The 22066-nt window shown below is 38.8% G+C and overlaps 1 protein-coding gene across 3 annotated transcripts in view; it reads left to right on the top strand.

Annotated features, from left to right (window-relative positions):
• Positions 1-16612: 16612 nt before the first annotated feature.
• LOC119657983 overlaps positions 16613-22066 on the top strand; it is a 57089-nt gene continuing 51635 nt past the window's right edge. The window contains exon 1 of one of the 3 annotated variants that reach the window (XM_038065197.1): positions 16613-16984. In XM_038065197.1, the coding sequence (XP_037921125.1) occupies positions 16948-16984 (37 nt within the window). In that variant the 5' untranslated portion in view covers positions 16613-16947. The remainder of the gene's footprint in view (positions 16985-22066) is intronic. The other 2 variants (XM_038065198.1, XM_038065196.1) reach the window with 2 other exon arrangements.

Raw genomic sequence — 22066 nt, forward strand, 5'->3', positions numbered from 1 at the left:
ACATTGAACCAGGGAACTTACTCAGCCTTACTTTAAAACGGGAAATTCAGATTACTTCCTTCAATAGACAATACTTACTAAGGATTTGGGTACAATATGTTAATGATGAAAAAGAGAGCAGCAGGCGGTAGCGTAATCTTCAAAAAGAGCAAAAACCCATACATAAAGTGTGCAGTAACCAAACACATAGTAGAACAAAGACACCATTTAACGTAGAATCACATCGAGATCGCCAAAGGAGTAAATGATGTGAAGAAACTGGGCGCTTCAGGTGTGAAAGGTTTTGTGTATTTCTTTTATAAAGACATTTGTTCCATTAGTACGTAGCACATAATATACGCATAAGTATATTATGTGAAAATGTCCACTTTCAAGTGATATTGGCATTCAAAGTCTTGAATTTAAAAAGAAGTGAACATTTTTCATCTATTTTAACTTTGTTAGTGACAGTGCGATTTCCACCAAACTTGGTAGGATCATGCTCTATATTATAGACTATATTGCTTGCACTATGATGACCTTAAGGGGGGTTTTCCAGCCAATTACTACAAATTATAGTAATATACTAGTATTATCTTTATTTGAACAGATATCGGTATGTAGGATATTTCGGAGCATAGGCACCATGTAGTGGCAACCACGATTTTTTTTCTGAGTTTTCGGTTGTGTAGTTTCTGAGAATGTTAAAGAAATAATCTCTTTCAACCCCCCGCACTCCCCACCTATGCAACAAATGTCAACACTAGGACCGGCTTCCGAAAGTATTAACCGAGACCTTCCATTTCATACCCCACATTGATGAAAAAAAATTACACCCCCTTTTGCATGTATGGCATTATATTATATTCGACGTAGAATTATGTAACTCAATGTGCGCATGAGCGTTCACAGTTTCCACCTTTCCACCAAATTTGGTGTCAATCGCTACAACCACCTCCGAGAAAAATGCGTTCGACAGACAGACAGACAGTAAACCGATTTTGTTTTGTTTTACACAAAACCTTAAACACTTCACATTTCCAAAATTCCCCCTGAAAAAAAGTTGAACACTGACATAGGCAACAATTTTTGTGATTTGGTTGAGCTTTAAGCATACAATTAGACTTTAGGTAATTAACATAATAGGATACTTAGATTAATAGGCCAATTAGGATATTAGAACTTGTATAAATCGAAAATAAATTATTTGAATTTCAGAAGAGACTAGACCAAATCCGGTATTTGTCTTTCTTTCTTTATATCTTATATTATTTGATTACAATACAAGACATAAATTGCATGATTAAATTGTAACATTTATTGGACATAAGTATATCTAATTAAATAAAAAGTGGAGCAATTTTGACCGGGCATGGAGGCGAACTGCCCGGTAAAGCTCTCCTATCTTGGCATCTATATCACCCATGTGGGGTATGAAAATATTCGGCTTGCAAATGAAACTTGGTAAAAACCGCCCTCTTACTATTAAAAGACCACCAAAATCTACAATTCGTAAATGCTTCCTCGTTCAAAGATGAATAGTTGCTAAAGAAGTCAATATTATTATAATATGGGAATTATTTGAGCGACACATTTTCAATAAAATATAAATTTCATTTTCAATCGCATTAACATACAAGTGAAACCAATAGTACAATAGTACAATCGTAATCACCGTAATAACATGAAAACACAAAGAATGATTTCGGTTTGCTCAAAGGCTCTTGTAGATATGTATGCGCCCACAAATTGCAAACAAACCCTCATGTACGTATGAAGGTAAACCAAAATTAGATATGAGGTCGTTTACTTTCAATTTGTAAGCATATGTTTATGTTTATGTGTGAGTGAGAAAGTACAATCCAGATAAAAACATTTATCTGATCCTCAATTTAGCGCAAAAGTGCCCCACTGACTGCATTAGTATAATTACTTGCAACCACGTTGCGAATAATGAAGCTGCAATCATAGCTGCAAGGATACATTGCAAAGCTCAGCTCCTTCAAAAGACCAAAACATAATCAGCACTTATCCGAGATTTTACCATATAAATGGCTCTTCTGATTAGATATTCTATTCTAGTTCATTTGTCTGATGGGAAACATCGATTGCCACACACTACTTAAAAACAGCACCATGGCCATGCACTCAAAACCATTATCCTTAATATTATTCCACCTCAGGTTGAAATCATAAAAATGTGCATGTCATCAACCAGTAAGATTAAGCAATCGCGACTGAGAATACAGGATTATGATTACACGATTATGATTACGTGATTACATTATTACGCAATTCCAATCGTAACGATAAGAGCACAATTTTGATCATGAAATTCGTAATCATAATCACGTAATCACGAATATGATTTTGTTCAATTCTGATCAGATTCCAACTTTTAATACCAACGAATCTAGAAAACCTACTAATTCTTCTAAGCGCTAATACATTGCAGAATAAACATATTCTATATAAGTATGTTCAGAGCGATTGAGGGGGTCTATGTAGTTCCGAAGGTCCCATGTTCCAAAATGGTCGAAATTGAGTTAAGTATGGTACTGAATAGAATAGTACAGCAACTTTTTTCCGTACGGCTCCCCTTCAGGGTGATATGGGCCTTCAAAGTCGGTTTTACAATAAGTAATCACATGTGTTTTTAACACAGTTTTTCGCGTTTCCTGACGTTTTTGGAATATGTGACTTCTACAACCCTCAATTGTCTTTCAAAAATATGAATGGGAGAATCGTTAAAAAATGGGAAAGGCGTGACTCTCAAACATTTTATTCTCATTATCAACCTTTACATGCTTAGAAACAGTATCTAAGATTGTAATTTGTGATCAATTTTCTATTTCAATTCTGATTTAGCAAACAGTGAACTCTCCGCGTAAGAAACTATTTTTTTGTATGCTGAAATAATAATTTGACCTGCCCAATTACGATATTCGTTGAAAAAAAAAACTATTCGGAAAGCGCATTTAGAAATTATAATAGTGTGAAAATCGACATCTCACTAAGCGGAAAAAAACGCGGTGATTGACTGACGCTTCATGTGACGTGACTGAGCGAATAGTTTGAATCTTATCTACGTGAAAGCGTATGATTTAGTGTTTCCTACTTCCGACTTTTGAAGTAATCACTCACTTTCTAACAGTTACGTAAAAGGACAATCCGTCAATTTTTAGTAGTAATGGTAACGAGCTATAATGCAACTTCCGACAAATACAACGTCCTCGAAACGAAAAGTGTGAAAACGGAAAAGTCAATATGTTGCGCATTAATTACATTGTACTAATTAGAATAATAGTGCTGTAATGCATCTGGCAATATCTGTCTCCACTGATGGCTTCCAACATATTTTCTATTTTACAAATGTGAGTCCAAGTTTTCGACATAAGCTACATAATTGATTTGCAGGTCCTAGGATAATGTTTACCCGGTTTTGGCAAAAATAACGGTCGAACAAAGATGCACAAAAAACTTCATTCACGACTTTATCTGGTTGGCGATAGAAATGTATGTTTTTGGAAACTTGGCCAAAAAATATCGGATTCGCACTGAGCGGATTTCGATCCTTAAGTCGATTCATCGTTTATTCATCTTCTTCAAAATGCTTTCCAAGACACGCCTCCTTTACAATTTTGAACCTGTAGGTCGAATTTTCTCTGGGTGGTCACCATTACTACCACTATCACAGCAAAGAAGGCCAACCTGTTGATAGCGTGCGGCGCTAATGCAAGGCATACGCTTTAGAGCAGCTCGGTGTGTAACAGGGGTAGTACACCAACCTTCCAGATCGGTTCAGCATCCGGAAGCTGACGAGTGAAACCTTCAGCATCTATTACTGGCACAAATATTAGCAGCCATAAAAGAATTGCCTGAAGAAATACCAATCGGTCATCAAGGCTGCCAAGAAGCGGTCCTGATTGGGCTATTGCCAGAACATCGGAAGCACATGCAAATCTGCGAGAAAATTGATAGACCAGTAGCTTACTCCGAAGAGCAACTTACCCCCTTCATCATGAAGGGGGTAAGTTGCTCCCGAAATATATATCTACACTGTAAAATAGGAATACATCCTTTTTTAAAAAGTCGTAAGCCCCTGGACGGAATCTTCTGGTGAAACCTTGGAGTTCCTGTTCAGATGCACTTCTCGGTTTACGACGAGGATTGTGAGTCAGAACCTTGCCTAGAGGGTATACATCCACCCCAGCCGTGCGAGACTATCGAATCGGTAATTACCGAGGATAAGATTGACTGGGCTATAAACAGCTTCCCCGCAAATAAATCTCCGGGCCCACATGTCGCAATGCCAACCATGCTACCGAAGTACCACGAGCTCATTATGCCGTGACTTGTGGAGATTTACTGGAGCAGTATCTCTTTGGGATACGTACCACGACCTTCAAGATGCGCACGAGTGGCTTTCATACCGAAAGCGGGCAGGCACCGTCATGAGTCCGCGAAAGACTTTTGATCAATCACTCTCACCTCTTTCGTGTTGAAAACTTTAGAGACATCTACTTAAGGACGATTATGGAGAAGGTGTGAATGTTGGCTGCAAGATGCGGACTCGGCATAAATCCAACCAAAACAGAACGGATGCTATTCATCACCAAGGCAAGGGTACCCGCGTTCCACCTACTGCGGTTGAATGAAGAAATATTGATTTTTTCCTCCAATATAAAGTATTTAAGTATAACCCTGCATCCAAAGCTAAATTGGAGATTGAACATAGAACTATGACTTAAGGAACTCTCTATAGTCTTCTATGCCTGCAAAAGTTCTCTTTTGCAAAGAAATTGGGTCTCCAACGGAGGATAGTTCTCAGGATGTACATGTGTAGCTACCAGGGCTCTGCAGTCCTGCGCGGCAAATACTCTCAATGTACTCCTATACTTCTTTCCCCTTGACCTTCACATTAACTACGTTATAGCGTGCAGTGCTGTCAGACTACGTGAGTCAGAATGTTGGACAGCGAAACACTACAGACATTGCAACCTCCTAGACGAAGCAATTCCTATGGGCTACATCACACACAAGCTACACTTCATGAGAAACTTTCCGGTGGACTTTCCGACCATTGCAAAGTGGAATACCAGCGACGTATTGCAAGGGTATGACACAGTATCTTTCACCGACGCAACAAAGATGTTCTATGGATTTGGTGTGGAAGTTTGTCGAATAAACACAGTGTATCTAAGTTGTACGGTATTCCAAGTTTCGCCAATGTATTCCGAGCGGAAGTGTTGGCGATACTAGAAATCTGGCAATGCCTGGGACATGATCCGAGTCCCAGGCCTAACATAGCCATTCCGACCGACAGCCAAGCGGCCATCAAAGCCTTGTACTCAGAGTCCAGGCTGATAGGCAACGAAGAAACATGCTAAACAATCTAGGCAGCACGCTTAAGAACAGTCTCCTCTATGTTCCTGGTTATAGCAACATAGAGATCTCTGCTCCCCATAGTCCTTCCGCGGGTACAACCTGTGTTCCGATGGCAACTATCAAGGGTAGAATTTTGGATGCCGCCAGACTCGGTATACCTTACAATTCGCATTGCCGAAGCTGCAGAGAAGAAGGGAAACCCTTCGACACTTCCTTTGCGATTGCCCAGCTCTAGCTAGAGTCAGATTACGGGCGCTAGGTAAACTATTCTTTGAGGGCCTCAGAAAGATATCTAGCAGTAGGGTGGAAGAGCTGGTTGTGAAAATCAAAGCCAACTGCCCTCTTCCTTCTTGCCCTTATAACAGTAGTCATGGTCTTAGGAGTTTATGGCATCAAAACGCTGCACCACAGCGCTAATTGGGATCCTCGGAGCGGCCACTGATACCTACCTATCTACCTACGGACATTGAAGACAATGAGTTGGCAGATTGATGACTGTAACACGGGGAATTCTGGTATTTGTGAGAAGGGTTAAATACAACTTAGCTGTACTCGAGGAATCACATATGAGAATGCTACGCATGGATTACAGGAAAATTAAAGATATTGCGCCCATCTGTCACGAAATGGACAGGATAAGAACATACGTTAAATCAAATCCCTCGAACGGAATTTTGAACATGGACCCTGCAATAAACCAGTGACGACTTTGCAAAATCATAGAATGTGGAACCATGAGTGGGCTGATAAATAATTGAATGGAGGTGCTTTACATAGGATTAGACTATGCAACCTATCTTCAGAGTTTGTTATTTTCCAAATGATATTCTATGAAATGAAGACTACATTTGACGTTTAAGAATCCACTCCCTTAAGTATTGATTTATTTTGGATTTTTTGGGTTGGGTAGTTTCCGAAAATGAGTGCTGTCTCACTTTAAGTTTGTACATTTTGATTACTTACTCGCGCACTTGGCAATTCACCTCAGAAACTAATATCAGATTCGGAAACTACTAATTGAGATCTTCCATTTGATAACCCTCATGACTATATTCCATGAATAAAAAAAATTACATTCTCCCTTTACATGTATGGAGAGCCCCCCGTTAAACTGAACGTAAATTTATATCACTCATGGTATACGTGGAATTTCATAGTTCCCATGTGTCCACCAAATTTCGTTTTGAACGATTTAGCCGTCTTGGAGAAAAGTGTGTCTGACAGATAGACAGACAAGCAATGAATAGATTTTAATAAGGTTTGGTTTTACACAAAACCTTAAAAACAACTCGTAACCGGGAAGTTCGACGCTTCAGGTATTGATGGTTTTGCATGTTTTTACTTACAAGTATACAGGAATTCAGAACAGTCCCATTTGTACGTGGGCCGTAATGCATGTATCCCCCGCATGTAGTTATCTTTAATATGTCAAACTGGTCACTTTAGTGTGGTATTGATATTTAGTATTTTAGGTTGCACCAAATTTGTACGGAACCTTGAGCAATCTTGCACTTCTGTAACTTTATCGTTAATAGCAGGATTTTGATCAAACTTGGGGGTATCCTTCTTTATACTATGTTATATTGCTGCATCACTTATGAGTCAAGGATAAGCTATTTTTAACTTAATTTGAGTGAATATCGGTATGGAGGATATATTGAGGCCTGGCAGCTACGTGATATTTTTTTCAGATTTTTTAGTTACTGAGATTGTTTCTGAGAATACATCCGTTAAAGAAACGGTTTTTTCCAGCGACCGCCCCCCCCCCCCCCTCCCTGTCTCTCCAACAAATCTAAAAACCAAGAGAGAACCCCCTTAAACTTAATTCCTCTCCCATCGTTATCCTTATCCTCCCGTCTTTCCTTATTTCAGAATTATCAACAATGAAATAATATTGGACGTTGTAGTTAACTTTTCTACAAATACCCATTTATCTAAAATACAACGATATAATGAGATTTTATTTGATTAGGTTTCATAGTTTTAGCCTTTGATTCACTGTAAACTGTGCAGAGGGAAATGAAATCTCGGATACCATAACAAAAGAGGGTGCAATCTTCGCCACGCCGGGCACGAAACCAGCAATTTGAGCATCAGTAGCATTGGCTAACCAAAGTTGCCCATCTCTACTAAAGCTGTCTTCATAAACTAAGAAAAAGCGTCCCATAACGGCAGATGGCAGAGCCTAAACGCTGCTCGAAACAAGAAACTTGCCTGTGAGAACCTGACATGCATACCGCAAAGTTAAAGCGAGAAGACTTGGAAAAGTATTGTAGGCATTCTGACAAGCCGTTAAGTCACAAGCTGGACATACATATGTTCAGAATTGGAATCGGACAAAATGATTCGTGTCTCTCTTGTAATGAGGAAGCCGAACCCATGGACATTTACTATGTGAATAGGGGGACCTGCCTATGGACACATCAGACATCATACCTTTGGTGCTCATGTGATCCAGTTGCAACCGGTAGCATCACATCTACTTACGGAAATGCTGCGACATATATACAAATCCGGGATATTCCGCTAGACGCGGGAATCGAGTACAATTGGATACCACGATCTAAGTGTTCAGAGGTTATAAAACGATGCTCCCCCACCACAAATAAACACTCACATAGTTATGCGGGGATGAAATGAAGTGAAGGATCTTTGTGCTTCACGATTCTTAGCTTTGAGATCGATTATAAAAGACTGGGAGATGAAAAAGTGGGGTTATAATTGAAGAACCCGTTTCCAGAATCTACTCACTCATCTTTTTCTTCAGCCTTTGTCCCGTCCACAAGTGGGGTCGGCGTTGTGATCGGTTTCGAGAATCTACCCAGTCCAAAAAATTAAAATAACTCACCCCTGTATAGCATCTAGCTCTCAATATACTTAATATGACCAAATGAAACTAATAATAGTATAATATATAATTACATTTTTACGGAAAATGGCTGCCACCTACTTTAAGTTCATGCTAACATCATTGTTAAATTTTGCTTATATGATGCTGAAAAGTTTAGTGAAAATTGTGCAATTGTTGACAAAATTGCCCCCGCCACTACAATCCAAAACATTAGTCATCCTCCCAAACATCCATACATTAAAAACCGAGTTTCCGACTTGCCTCTCTTTTGCAGTCTCCTCATTCCACAAAAACTAAGGGGCCATATAGGGGATATATTCTTTTTTAAGGTTTTGTATAAAACAAAACGTTATTAAAATCAATTTGCTGTCGGTCTGTTCATCTGTCCGTCACACGCATTTTGCTCGGAGATCGTAGCAGCGGTTAGCACCAAATTTGGTGGCAAGGTGGGAACCGTGAATGCTCACGCACACGATGACATCCTTTTACGCCAAATTTAAAGGGGGCTACCCATACATGTAAAAGGCGGGTGTAAAATTTTTTTTCATCAAATATAGTCATGTGGGGTATCAAATGAAAGATCTCGGTTTGTGCTTTCCAAAGGTGGCTTAGTTTTGGAATTAGTTGGAAAGGCGAGGAATTCGGGGGGTCGAAAGTGATCATTTATTTAACGGGGCCATTCTCAGAAACTGCCCAACCGCAAAATTTGAAAAGGTCAAGATGTTGCCACTATATGGTGGCTAGGCTCCGAAATACCTTCCATACCAATATCCCTTCAATTAAAGTTAATAATAGTATATTACTATAATTTACAGAATTTGGCTGCGAAACCCCCTAGCACCAACCTAGTCCTAGCACCAAGAAATTGCAGCAATGTAGGCTATAATAGAGAGCTTGATTCAACCAAGTTTGGTCGAAATCGCACTATCACTAACAAAGTTATGATATGCCAAAGTTGCCACTTCTTTGGAAATTCAAGATTTTGAATGTCAATATCACCCAAAAGTGAATATTCTCACATGATAAATGCGTATATTACGTGTTACGTACTAATGGGAAAAATTCACACTCAAATATCTTTTTAAAAGAAATACACAAAACCTTTCATACCTAAAACGTCCAGCTTCCGATTTCCCGACTTGTTTTTTCAATAAATCGATTTTCTAGAAATATTTTTTTCTTATAGTATAGGAATAACGTTCAATATAATAATATATGTATATGTCTGCAAACCCAGACAATGTGTAATGTTTATCTTAGGAGCGCGTGGATACTAAGAATCTCCTAACATGTTATTCTAAAAACGTCAACTACGTTTTTTTAACTGATGATGATTATGAAAAATCCATTCAATCGAATTGGCTCAAATTTTGAGGAATCATTTTACACATAGAGAAACTGATCCAAAAGTAATGATTATGAAACATACGTAGTTCTCTAATAAATCAACTTAGCAGCTAGTGTGGATTGCTAACAAGTCCTCCAAATTGTTAGCACTGATGAAGTGGTTTCCGAGATATCTGTATTTGCAAAATATAAATCAACCCTAGCTAAGAGGAAAAACGTCATCCATCACTTCGTTATCGTCTACAAAATTCGTCCCTTGGGGGTACCTGATTGTTGTTTCGTTTCAGGGTCAAAATGGTGAAACCAGGTCTCATCTACAGTCCGCTTGGAATTTGCGAAATGTCGACCCGTTGTTAAGATTTTGTTGAAACAGCGCCTAGCTTCTGATTTCCGACTTTATTTTTCGTTTCCCACTTCGCAGATAGTTGAAAGACTGAAGTAAATAACAGGACCCCCCAAAAATTTTAATATTCAACATAATCCCGAAATCGATTAAATCGTCAATTCTAAGCAAAAAATCTGTTATGGAAAATGTTCGTACAAGTAGTAGCTTTCGAATCATTCATATTCAAACATGTCGTTTTTTCGTATTTTAAATGTGTTTTCGCAAATAACTCAAAAACATGCTTTTTATATATAAATGATATGAAGAAGAAACTAATTTAATAACAAATCTTTCTGTTTTTCATGGACGCAATGCGGACTGAATATTTCAACAAAAATATCGCAAACCAATAACTTTTCCGTGCGAATTGAAGTGAAGCTTTTTTAAAGAGGACCTACCCGGTACGATAGAAGTCACTGGGATAAATAATAACAGAGTTATAATCTAAATAATATAATTACCCGAATTTTTGAAATAAAAAATCAATAAAAGAATACCCGGTTTTCTCATATAAATTAAAACGCACCTAGAATTAAAAAAAAATGAAACAATTATATAAAACTCTGGAAATTTGGAAGCACCTTTCCAATGAAAATCTGACAAAAACCGAATAAGCTACGCTCAAAAGCTTGCCAAATTACCGAAATTATGCAATCAATCCACGTGAGTCGGATGCTAGACAGCGAAGTCCTACGGCCATAGTAATACCCTGGACTAAGAATATCGGTAACTCTGGGCATTTCCAATGGATTACGCCATACCCAAGCCGAGCTTCAATTGGAATTTCTCTGGGGGCTTTCCAATAATAGCACACTGGTAGACCGGTGACGTACTGCAAAGTTATGATACATATTCTCCATTGACAGTATAAATATGGTCTGTGGAGTCTGTGCAGATATGCACAGTGTCGCCGATTCGTACCGTCTTCTGGGATTCATCAGCGTATTCCAAGTAGAGGTGCTGGCCACACTGGACACCTGTAATTGATTGGGTCATGATCCGGGTCCCAAGCCCAATATAGTCATTTTCTACAGTCATTATAGATTTACAATTAGTGGGGACAACCTCCATGCCGGTAGATTAGCGCAAAGGCGCACTGAGCAAACTTGGAGATACACCAAAACTACCCTCCTCTTGGTTTCCGGTCGCAAAAACATAGAGTGGGATGAGCGGGCTGACCATGTGGAGCTCTGCTGCAGTCCTTCGGAGGGTACAGTCCATGTACCCGCTGGTAACTGTCAAGGGAAGAACCTACTCGCACTACTTAGTGGCCATGGACTTCATATGGCAGGGACTCACCACCTGCATCAAGTCAAAGTGTATTTGGCCGTCCATAACAAGACCCGATCGCGACAGTTTTTGGTCCAGGCGCATACATATTGGACTATGCCGACAAACTCGACTTACCCTACAATTAGTATTGCCTACTTTAGGTAAAGCCAAGCTGCGGACACTAGATAAATAAATTTTTGGGGATTTCAAAGAGACCTCTGGTGGCAGGGTGGAGGAGCAGCTATCATTCGAGGATGTAACAGGCTTGATCTGAAGCTCTGCCTAAGCCGGACTCTGTTTCCTTACTCTTCCCACGGGAGTCGGGTTCTAAGAGGTTTCCGGCACAGTTAGATACTAGACAGCTACCTCACTCCCCCTTGCCCCTCAAGGGGGGAAATCAGTGCGAGTACACACGATTTCAAATTGTTTTGCCCTTGAGCATGAGCGAGATGTACCGAAAACCCGATCAGCTGTGTTTGACATACCGCCCGGACTTACCAATGTATTGGTGAGATTGGCAAGTTTTTGCTTATGTATAAGTGAATACGTGAAACAACTTTTTGCTATATGGGTGAGCACGCCGTAGTACCAGAATAGCAAAAGTTCACCGATCTCTCTCTTACCAATACGATTTGACGAAGATTATGCCTTTTCCTTGTTTAGCGTCTCTGATGTGTACAGATAAGCTTCTGCAAGCACATTTGCAAGTGGGGTCATTTTTGTAAGGGTACTGCCTATAGTAGATCTACTGTGGTTTCCGGTATCAAAACAACGCACCACACCCTATCCAAATTTAAGTATTGATTCAGCAAAACTGAGGAAACAGTTTTGTTGGATTGTTTACAGGTCACTTAGAAAACCTAAGTACTACGAGATTAGATTTTTGGCTGCTACTTGTAGTCTAGTCTAAAATTGATAGCCAAGGTGTAGCTTCCTCGAAACTAAAGCTATAGCTTTGTACTGAAGAAGGGGGTAAGTCACTCCCAAAATATATATTAACATTTAAAATTAAAAATTGTAGTTTGGAGGAAGCTACCCTTTCTATCAATTCTGGGTACTACCCCGCGCGATTCGCTATTGTATTCTTACGCCAAAAAACTTGGACGTCGTGGCCACTACTTTGTTCTTTAACTGTTTGTAACAAAGGGATTTTAATTTTACGGACTCAGAAAAGGAGAATGTAAAATGTTAAATTTATAACATTTCTATGCGTTTAACATTACAATAATAGTTATCGCTCCGATGCTTGTAGTTCTTCCAAATAAAAATAAAAATAGGTAGCTCCTCCTCAATACTTAGTACTGAGGAAGAGAGTAAGTAGCTCTCGAAATACGCATTTACTAACTATTAAAATATATTGTAGGAGGAGAAAGCTACCTAGTTTTATTTTTAATTACAATAATCCTTTGAAGGGTTATTCTAGTGTTAAACGCGTAAGAAAGGATATCAGCTGTTATAAAAAAGAAACTTTGACAGCTATCGACCTAAAATGTGCACACTTCTCTATTAAAGGCTAATATAACCTTGTGATTTATTTTCTTGACGACTTTTTTAATCACCAAAATGCTTCCTTAACTATTCAAAAATTATATCCAAAAGTATTCTTGTGAAGGAATTTTTTTTTAAATAGCCAAAAACGTGCATCTTTTGAGTAAAGGCTTGGTGTCGATCTGCAGGTAATTTGCGAGCGAAATTCGCTATTCTTTAACCTTATAGTGTAAATGATGGCTAATAATGTGTTATATTGTATCGGTATTTATTAATCTTTTCAAATAGGTCACTAGATGTCTCTAGTGCTTGAATATTTATCCTAGAATAAGAGCTGATGCCAAAAGCCCCTCTAGAAAACATAAAGTAGGTTTCGCCGTGAGTAACTCCTGTTTCTTACAATTAAACTGATTTCATTAGCCTCGATGAGATAAGTTATTACCGCGATGCTTGATCAGATTTACTCAAAACTAGGACACAAGTTTTAAGGCTAAAAAGCAAAACAATTCCCGATAATTCTGTGAATAATTTATATCAAGGATGCCTATAATGGTATAATGCAAATTATGAATCAATTTGGAATTACAATGGCATTTTATTATTATAACTTTCGCTCAAAAGCTGACGAGTATAACAAAATTTCGAAGACACTCGCCGATTCTTAAAAAATCAATATATCTAGAAATCTGTATCCTATATACTGATTTAGATTAAAAAGATTTTTTTTTCTAGCTTTAGATTAGCACTAGTTTTACTGCGTGCCGCAGAGTATCTAAAATTCGACTCGCTTCGGGGGAAATTCTCCGGTGCCGCCATTTTGATATACATGCACCTGTACAAAAATTTACTAAATATAAAAAAATATAAACGCAATAATTGCCTCCACTTGAATCCATCTACCGCCTTTTGTTCTACCAAGTAAAACCATTTTTAGGCCTTTACAGTGTGCTTACCCCTTAAACAAGGCGGGAAACCGGAAGCTAGACGCTTCAGGTATGAAAGGTTTTGTGTATTTCTTTTATAAAGAGATTTGAGTGTTCATTTGTCCCATTAGTATGTAGCACGTAATATATGCGTACATTATGTGAAAATATCTACTTTCAAGTGATATTGACATTCATAGTCTTGAATTTGCAGAGAAGCGACAGCTTGGACCTAGTATAACTTTGTTACTAATACTCCGATTTTCACTAAATTTGGCAGGATCATTCTCTATTTTGTGATTCTAGGGTGAATTTAAGGGGGTTTTCCAGCCAATTACTGAAAATTATAGTAACGTACTATTATTAACTTTATTTGAACAGGTATCGGTATGGAGGGTATTTCGGAGCCTAGGCATATGGTGGAAGCCCACTGAGTTTTCGGTTAGGTAGTTTCTAAGAATGGGTTCGTTAAAAAATGATCACTTTTAACACCCACACACCCCACCTTTCTAACAAATGTCAAAACTAAGACCGGCTTCGAAAAGTACTAACCGAGACCTTTAATTTGATACCCCACATGACTATATTTGATGAAAAAAAAGTACACCCCCCTTTGCATGTATGGGGACCCCCTTAAATTCGACGTGGAAGTATGTAACTCACTATATGCATGAGTGTTCACAGTTCCCACCTTTCTACGAAATTTGGTGGCAATCGTTACAACCGTCTCCGAGAAAAATGCGTGTGACCGACAGACAGACAGTAATCCCATTTTAATAAGGTTTTGTGTTTAGACAAAACCTTAAAAACGAGAGTCTGCATCATAGTTGAAATAAATAATTGCGACTGCAAACTCCCAGAAATATTAAGTCAAAAATCTGGCCGCGATTCTGATGTCAATTAATCTCTGGACCCTCATACCCTGGACTATTACCTCAGCGTAAGGTTGCACTTTATAGCTATGCTTACTAGTGAGAGCTTAACAACAGAATCGACGGTTGCGCATTCGCCAATATTACCGCTAGCAAAGAGAGTACATTTAGGTTTCTACTTCAGCAACTCCCATATATCGAAAATCCACCCTTGAACTGCCACATATTCTTATAGTCGTGCCTTCAATAGTCTCAAAAATAAAAACGTTGAATTTTTGTGAAGATATGGGTGGGTTCCAATTCGGCTTTCGTATGTTTTTTTCTTAATGCAGATCGCTCCAATGAGGTAACCGTGGTATTAACACGGTCACATACATCCGATGGAGCATGGTCTTTGTGGCTGCAGCATGTTGCTCTCGGAATTTAGTTCCCTCAAAAGCCCCACATTGGGCGCCATTTGATATAACTTTGAAAACAATGCAGTTTCTCCCTCAAGCAGATAGCTGTTCCGGAACTAAGCTGCTTCTCGATGGATTAGCCAACCTGCAATCGTAGTAGAAGACTCAACCGGTTTTCGAAACCATGATTAATTCTCTATTATACCAAAGCTAACCTTCTTCCTCTTCAACCTTGATGGGTCGCACCATTTTGCTTGGTCATACGCTTGTCCTGAACAGAGTCAAGAAGCTCTCATTCTCCATCCAGCATATCAAACCTTCTTTGTTTCAGCCAGCCGTTTGGTCGTTTTCTATTGGCTTCGATATTCAGATAAATCTTGCCAAGAGAATTTCTTCAGGGCGGAACTCATGTCCAAGCCGTCGAAGACGCCCCTCTCGCAATTTTTCCACGATCGGCACAATCGCATATTGATCGCCGATGTCCTCATTTCGAATATGATCAAGGCGTATTACGCCACTGATCTAAAACAACATTTTTATCTTCATAGTTGTTCTCGTTATTTAAATCTCGTGCTGCATCTGCACACCCTTTGCATCTATTGGAAGTAGATCGGTAACTCAGTTTCTTGGAAAAATCACGTCGTTCTTAAGATTATTCCAAACGGCGCCCAATGTGGGATTTTCTGCAAACAATTTCCGGATTTTTAACTAAGAAATCTCAAAAATCATGGTGATACCAATTACACCAAAAGCAGTTCGCATTCGATTTTAAAAATTTGAGACAGGATGACTGAATCGTTAGATAACATCCAGGCATATCACAGAGCAAATGAAATAAATTTTACGTGCTGCTAATAGTTATCATGATTAATTAGTTTAGATAGATAGATAGATAGATAGCTTTATTAGTGTAAATCAATTCATGTTCAGATACAATCAATATTTAAGTGATACAGAATTAGTTTAGATAGTAAATATCTTTCTGCATTAGTGACTTCGCCTTTAGAATTCATTCAAAGTTTCCCTGCTTGTCGTAAGAAGCAACTAAAAGTAAAATTCGAAAGTAACTAATAGAAAGTGATCCAGCCGTGGAAAGTCCCAGAATTGTCAATTACAACGCTTGGTCTGAAAACAAACTGAGTATTTTGTGCTATTAAACAGTTTTCCTAACACTCAGCCCGCTGCTCTAGTCAATAGTAAGCAATCGTATTTCTCGCTAAATGCATGTCCTGCTGCGTACCTGAAACTAATTACTGAAGAAGTCATTGGGTTTTTAACCCCAATTGAAGGCGTCCTATGTGTTATTCAGGTAGCGGAAAAATAAATAAAAAAAAATAAATTTTTAAAAAAATTACCTCCTCATTCCTGGGCTTGCAATGCCAACGCAGGACTTATTCATTCAGATAATTATGCAGACTAGAGTTAACTTTTGCTCATGAACTTTCGAAAGATGTGGCTGCTTCGGATTCTCCCATGCACCAAAGCAAGCCGTTGAGAGGTATCGACGCTAGAATGTCCCACTCGCTTCGTATCGATACCCCAGCACTTGTTTATTTAAAAAGCCCCTGCACAAACCCTGGCTGGTCTCTGGCAAAGCCAAGGTAAATCCTTGCGGCTCAAGAGCTGTCGAAACGAAAGGGCTCCGGCGAGATGAGGGGGAAGGAGTAGTGAAAGCGACTGCGGATTGTGTACGGGAAGCGAGTTTCGGCCTGAGCTCAGCTGCTATGGCGAACGTCGGCCTCAGCTTCGCAGCCATGGGAAACTTGGTCTGGCAGCGGCACGGCGGCGCAGCACAGCACAAGACGGGCGAAACGCAAACCAAGTAGTGTTGTGTGAGTCTCTCTCGGAAGCACTACGCGGTCCACGGTCGCCTCCGCCTGTTGTCTCTGCAGTCGCCCGTGTGTGTTCCCATGCCTTCTGACAATCCCCGAGTGTTGACGTTATTGAACTAATTGAAAATAAACGCGCGAGACCGACCGTCCATTAATTTACGTGCAGCAATTGTGACTTTTCCTTCGCCGGCGCGCGGAAGCCGCGTATATTGATGCTGTTTGAGCGACCAGCGCGCGAACTGTGTTTCGGTAGGTAATCAATGATGTAAGCCGGTCAGGCGGCGTTTCAGCGGCAATGCTGAACAGCTGATGCACTTTTTGATTGTCGTTTGTTTTTGTGATAATCGCGTCTCATTGGCCACATTAGGAGCAACCATCAACTTGTCCGTTTGTTTACGGGACTCAGCTGTCACTTTCACTACTCACTTGCCGCCCTGTTGATTGTTATCACCGGCATTCGGCTGAGTGTATTTTGTTTTGATGATTGACAACAGTTTGTTTAGTACTTTAGCGTCAATTAAGTATTTTTCATTCTTATATCGGGTTTTATAAAGGTAAAGATACTTGGATTCGGGAACCTCCGAATTTTAGAAATAAAAGAAATGATGGAATTACCGGGTTTGTCTAGCGTTGTAAATTGCAAACACGGATTTTTGCCTGCACGTAGATAGATAACATTGCTTTTATTAATAATTGCCCTACCCCCTAAACAGCTATAGTCTGAGTTTGATTCTCGATAATAGTGTCAACTGTTTTGGATTTCAGGATTAAGTCGAATTCCTCCAATGTGATTCCTTTTAACCAATATTGACAATACCAAACTCATCGAATTTCGTGACAATAGGTTCAATTATGTCCGAATAAATTGTAAAAGCGCACAGGCAAACGTTGACTTGGATATAGTAAGTTAGTAACATGACAGCACTCCTAATCAAGACTTAGTGTCTTGCGGACGGAGAACGGAGGCCATACTAACACAGCGATGTCATATCCAGTAGAACGGAATACCTTGGCAGGGCCACAGTGGAGTGTATTAAATCATGTATATAAAATGCGTTCTCAACTACCAGAACGTTCCAGAATAAACCTAATAAGCCAAAATCAAGCCCAAGAATTTTTGGAAAATTAGAACCTAAGGTTTTTTCAAATAGAGCCGAATATTTGAAATCACTAATGTCATATAAAATGTTTAACTTTGGCATTCATTTGGAATTACGATCCTTGGAATAAAGGTGAAATTGAAACGAATGACATTTTGGAATTCATCGAGGAAATAAACAGAAAACTTCCTATAAAATTCGCAAAAGGATATGATCTACCGAACCTAACTTCCGGAAAGCACAAGGCACATTTTGGCCACTCATTCATTCCATAGTACTGAGTCAAAAACAACAAGGGGGAAGATTTGCCATTAATGAGAAAGCTTACAAAAGATAATCTTTCTTAAAAATATGTATATATGGCTACCATAAGAAGATTCGGACCTTTACCCTACAGATCAGGCGCAAACATATATATATATATATATATATGTATGAATTAAGACTTTGAAGAACAGATTCACACTGCGCACTTTACATCATCTCCTGACATAACATGGAGAAATATCTAAAGAAAAACGAAAAGCTAAGGAAAACTTAAAAGGCAGGAACCTAAAGTGACCATTGAAATTAACTATGGTGCAGAACATACTTTCATGCCCATGTGATAGCGAAGGGAGCCCATTTTAGGCACTCCAGCCTCCTCCACGTCGTGTACAAAGTTATATATATAGAGGATACAGTGCATTAGAACCGCGCACGGATGGATCAGAAATCCAGATCTAAAAGGGAAAATAGATCCGATGGCGCGTAGAGGTTTAAAACTAGACACCTATATGCCAGCAATGGAGGGAAGTTCCATGATGAATCGGATTCGCTTGTGATGCTTCCTTCACACAGAGGGTCTTACTGGAAGCAGGAAGGGGTCCTCAAAAAATGAATTGTCTATGTTCATTCATAATATTTTCTTTCAAAATAAAAAGGAATTGTACATTCGATTCAAATAACTAAACGCTTCAGGTATGAAAGGTTTTGTGTATTTCTTATATACTTGAGTGACTGTTTGTCTCATTTGTATCTAGCATTCATTTTTTATTTAGTATCTCAAACTATTCGCTGTAGCATAATTCCGAGTTTCGCAAGGCTAGATTGCAGTAAATCTACAACAAAGCGACAATTTTGACCTATTATAACTTGCTAGTAATGGCAGCATCGTGCATTATATTATAGTCCATATTAGTACAGAATTTTATGATTTTAGGATGAACTTAAGGGGGGTTTCCACTCCATTTTCAAAAAAATATATTATTATTATTAACTTTATTTGAGCGGATATCGGTATGGAGAGTATTTTGAGCCTTAGACACCGTATAGTGGTATCTTTGTGAATTTCAGAATTGTTCGGTTGGGTGGTTTCTGAGAATACTACCTTTGAATACATACTACGCCCTGTAGTCTCCCCTTTACAGCCGATGTCAAAACTAATACCGGCTTTGGAAAGTACCAATCTTCGAAACTTTTCACTGACTATATTCGATGAAAAAACTAACACCCCACCTTCCTTTTGCGCCCCCTCCCTTAAACTCAACATAGAACGATGTTACTTACTGCACTGGTGGGCGTTCACAGTTCCCAAATTCCCGCTTAATTTCGCGTCATTTGCTACAGCCATTTCTAAGAAACGTGCATGAGACAGACAAACATTGAATCAATTTTACTAAAGTTCTGTTTTACATAAAACCTTAAGAAAGATAAAAAGGAATTACTAAAATGTGTGAAGGACTCCGTCATCCATAAAAGTTCACTTTATACGATGACGATGTCATACATATACCAATGCCAAATTTTGTATTTCTATAATGAAGTTAAGGAGGGTTTTCAGGTAAATTTCTCAAATATGGTAATATACTATTATTAACTTTGTTTGAGCAGATATTGGAACGCAACGTAATTTGGGGCTTAGATTTCATATAGATGCATCATTGTTATTTTTTTCAGATTTTTCGGCTGGATAGGTTCTGAGAACGAGACCTGTTTCACTTCTTGGGACTCCGCTATATTTCACCATGTATCAGAATTACGATCAGTTTTGAAAAGTAATAAGATTTTGTTTCACAAAACCTGAAAAACAGAATTCTAGTCCGTTGTCGATATGAGTGGATGGAAGGGCGAGTGTGCTAATGAAACTGGATCTTTTTAGCAATTCTCTCATCTAAAAAGAAAGCAGCCAGAAATACATGTATGCTTCACAAGTATGATCCTTGTAAATGCCTAGAAGACTTTATTAATGTCGTTGTTCCATTATTTGTAGAGTTTTGAAATACATATGTATATCAAGGAATGTTTTGAATTGGAAATAAACAGGTCTCACACAAGATGAACACAAAATCTTTACACCCGAATCGTCCAGCTTCCGGTATTCCAACTTGTTTTTCTTTTTGTTATTTGGGTTACGTTTTCAATCGATGGTAGCAATTCTGCAAACCTCGACCTTCTACTAAAAGGGTCGATCAATTGCACTGAAGAGTACTCCCCAGAATCCGTAAGACCGATCTCCTGAGAGAGTGGATTTCGCAGTACGACTGGTCTGCCTCTTGAAGTAAATACTCCATTGTTTTGTTCCGTTACATATGGGTGGGTGCAATTTGTACCTCTTTTAGCAGTCTCTGTATTAAAATATGCGCAGGAACGTCGTTCACCTTGCGTATCTGAACCCATTTAACCCCTTACTTCGATGCTAGCAAATAGCAATGAGTTTCTCATGCAAGAGTTTAGCTGGAACTCATTGCTACTATATGGACAACATGAAGACGAACAAGGTTGTTCATACCATTGACCACGACATAGTTGTGTATGGTATTATCACGTCAATAGACAATATCCTATCCAAGGCTAACAAGCAAGTTGGTTTCATCAAAAAAATTGCAAAGCAGTTCAAAAGCGTTTGGATGCTATGACATTTATGTATATACATTTGTACACCCAGTGCTTAAATACGCCAGTGCACGCGATGGAATCGGATCTATTCAAAAACATTTTCATAATTTCTCCGCCTGTAAAGCTACAGGCTGTATCTCCCAAGTTTAAGAAACCTTTCATCGAGGAAAACGCTAAGTGATGCACCAAATACTGATGCCCTTTATATTTGATTTGATGATTCTGATTCTGAAAGTGAAAGCACAGGCCGATGTTGACATCTAAAACAAAACACCATAGCAATGTTTCTTATCTTCTAGACAATTTTTAATTGATCATGATGGATATCGCTGATATCTGCAGCATTTGGGACATGATGATTCCAATTGTTTTTCTTTGCTGTGAAGATGGACGGATTACAGGTTTACTCCACAATTTTTGAATCCTAGAAGAGAGAACGTAGTAAGCGATCACCTGTATCCTGGATCGAACCTCCAGAAAGGCAGTAGAGATAGGTATACACACGCCACCTGAGGAATCTTTAAAACATCAACTGCGTCCCCTAATCCTTTTTCAGCGATTACTCAAAGATGTTCGATGGGATGCAAGTCAGGGGTTTATTCAGGCCATTGAATGATGTTTATGTGTTTGCTGGCTAGTCAAATGTTCGTCGTTAGAGTCGAAAGTTGCAGATTATTGTACTTCATAAAAATCCAAACGTTGTACAATTTGTTGCGGAAATAAGGCAGCATGGATCCCGATAATAAACTGCAGTATTTAGCTGCAATCATTAAATCCACGGCCTTAAACATTGGGATAACTGCATCGCGAGAAAAAATAGACCATACCATCATGAACTGCTTCCATTTTTGGCCACGGGCACTGAGTATTTGACATTCCAACATTTTCTAACAGGTAGTCGAGTATGACGAATCTCTTCTATTGAAAAGAGCATAAATTTTGATTAGTTTATTAAGCCTTTGACAGATTTAGTACTTCGGGTTGTAAATTTATATGGTAAAGACAATTTTGAGCTACTGTAACTTTGTTACTAATAGTATGATTTTGATAAAACTGAGATAACTTGCTTCATATTATATTTTATACTACTACCAACTTTTATAACTCTGAGAAAAACTTAAGGGGGGTTTTACTCAATTTTCCCAAAAATATGGTAATATACTATTATTAACTTAATTTGAGCAGATATCGATATCGAGAGTATTTTGAGGCCTGGGCACCATATAGAGGCAGCTTCATGATTTTTTTTTCAGATTTTTCGGTTTGGTTGGGAGTTTCTGAGAATGGATCCGTTAAAGAAATAATCACTTTCCACCCCTCCCACTCCCCGCCTTTTTAACAAATCTCAAAACTA

This window comes from Hermetia illucens, chromosome 5 (genome assembly GCF_905115235.1).
Source record: "Hermetia illucens chromosome 5, iHerIll2.2.curated.20191125, whole genome shotgun sequence".
Lineage (NCBI taxonomy): Eukaryota > Metazoa > Arthropoda > Insecta > Diptera > Stratiomyidae > Hermetia > Hermetia illucens.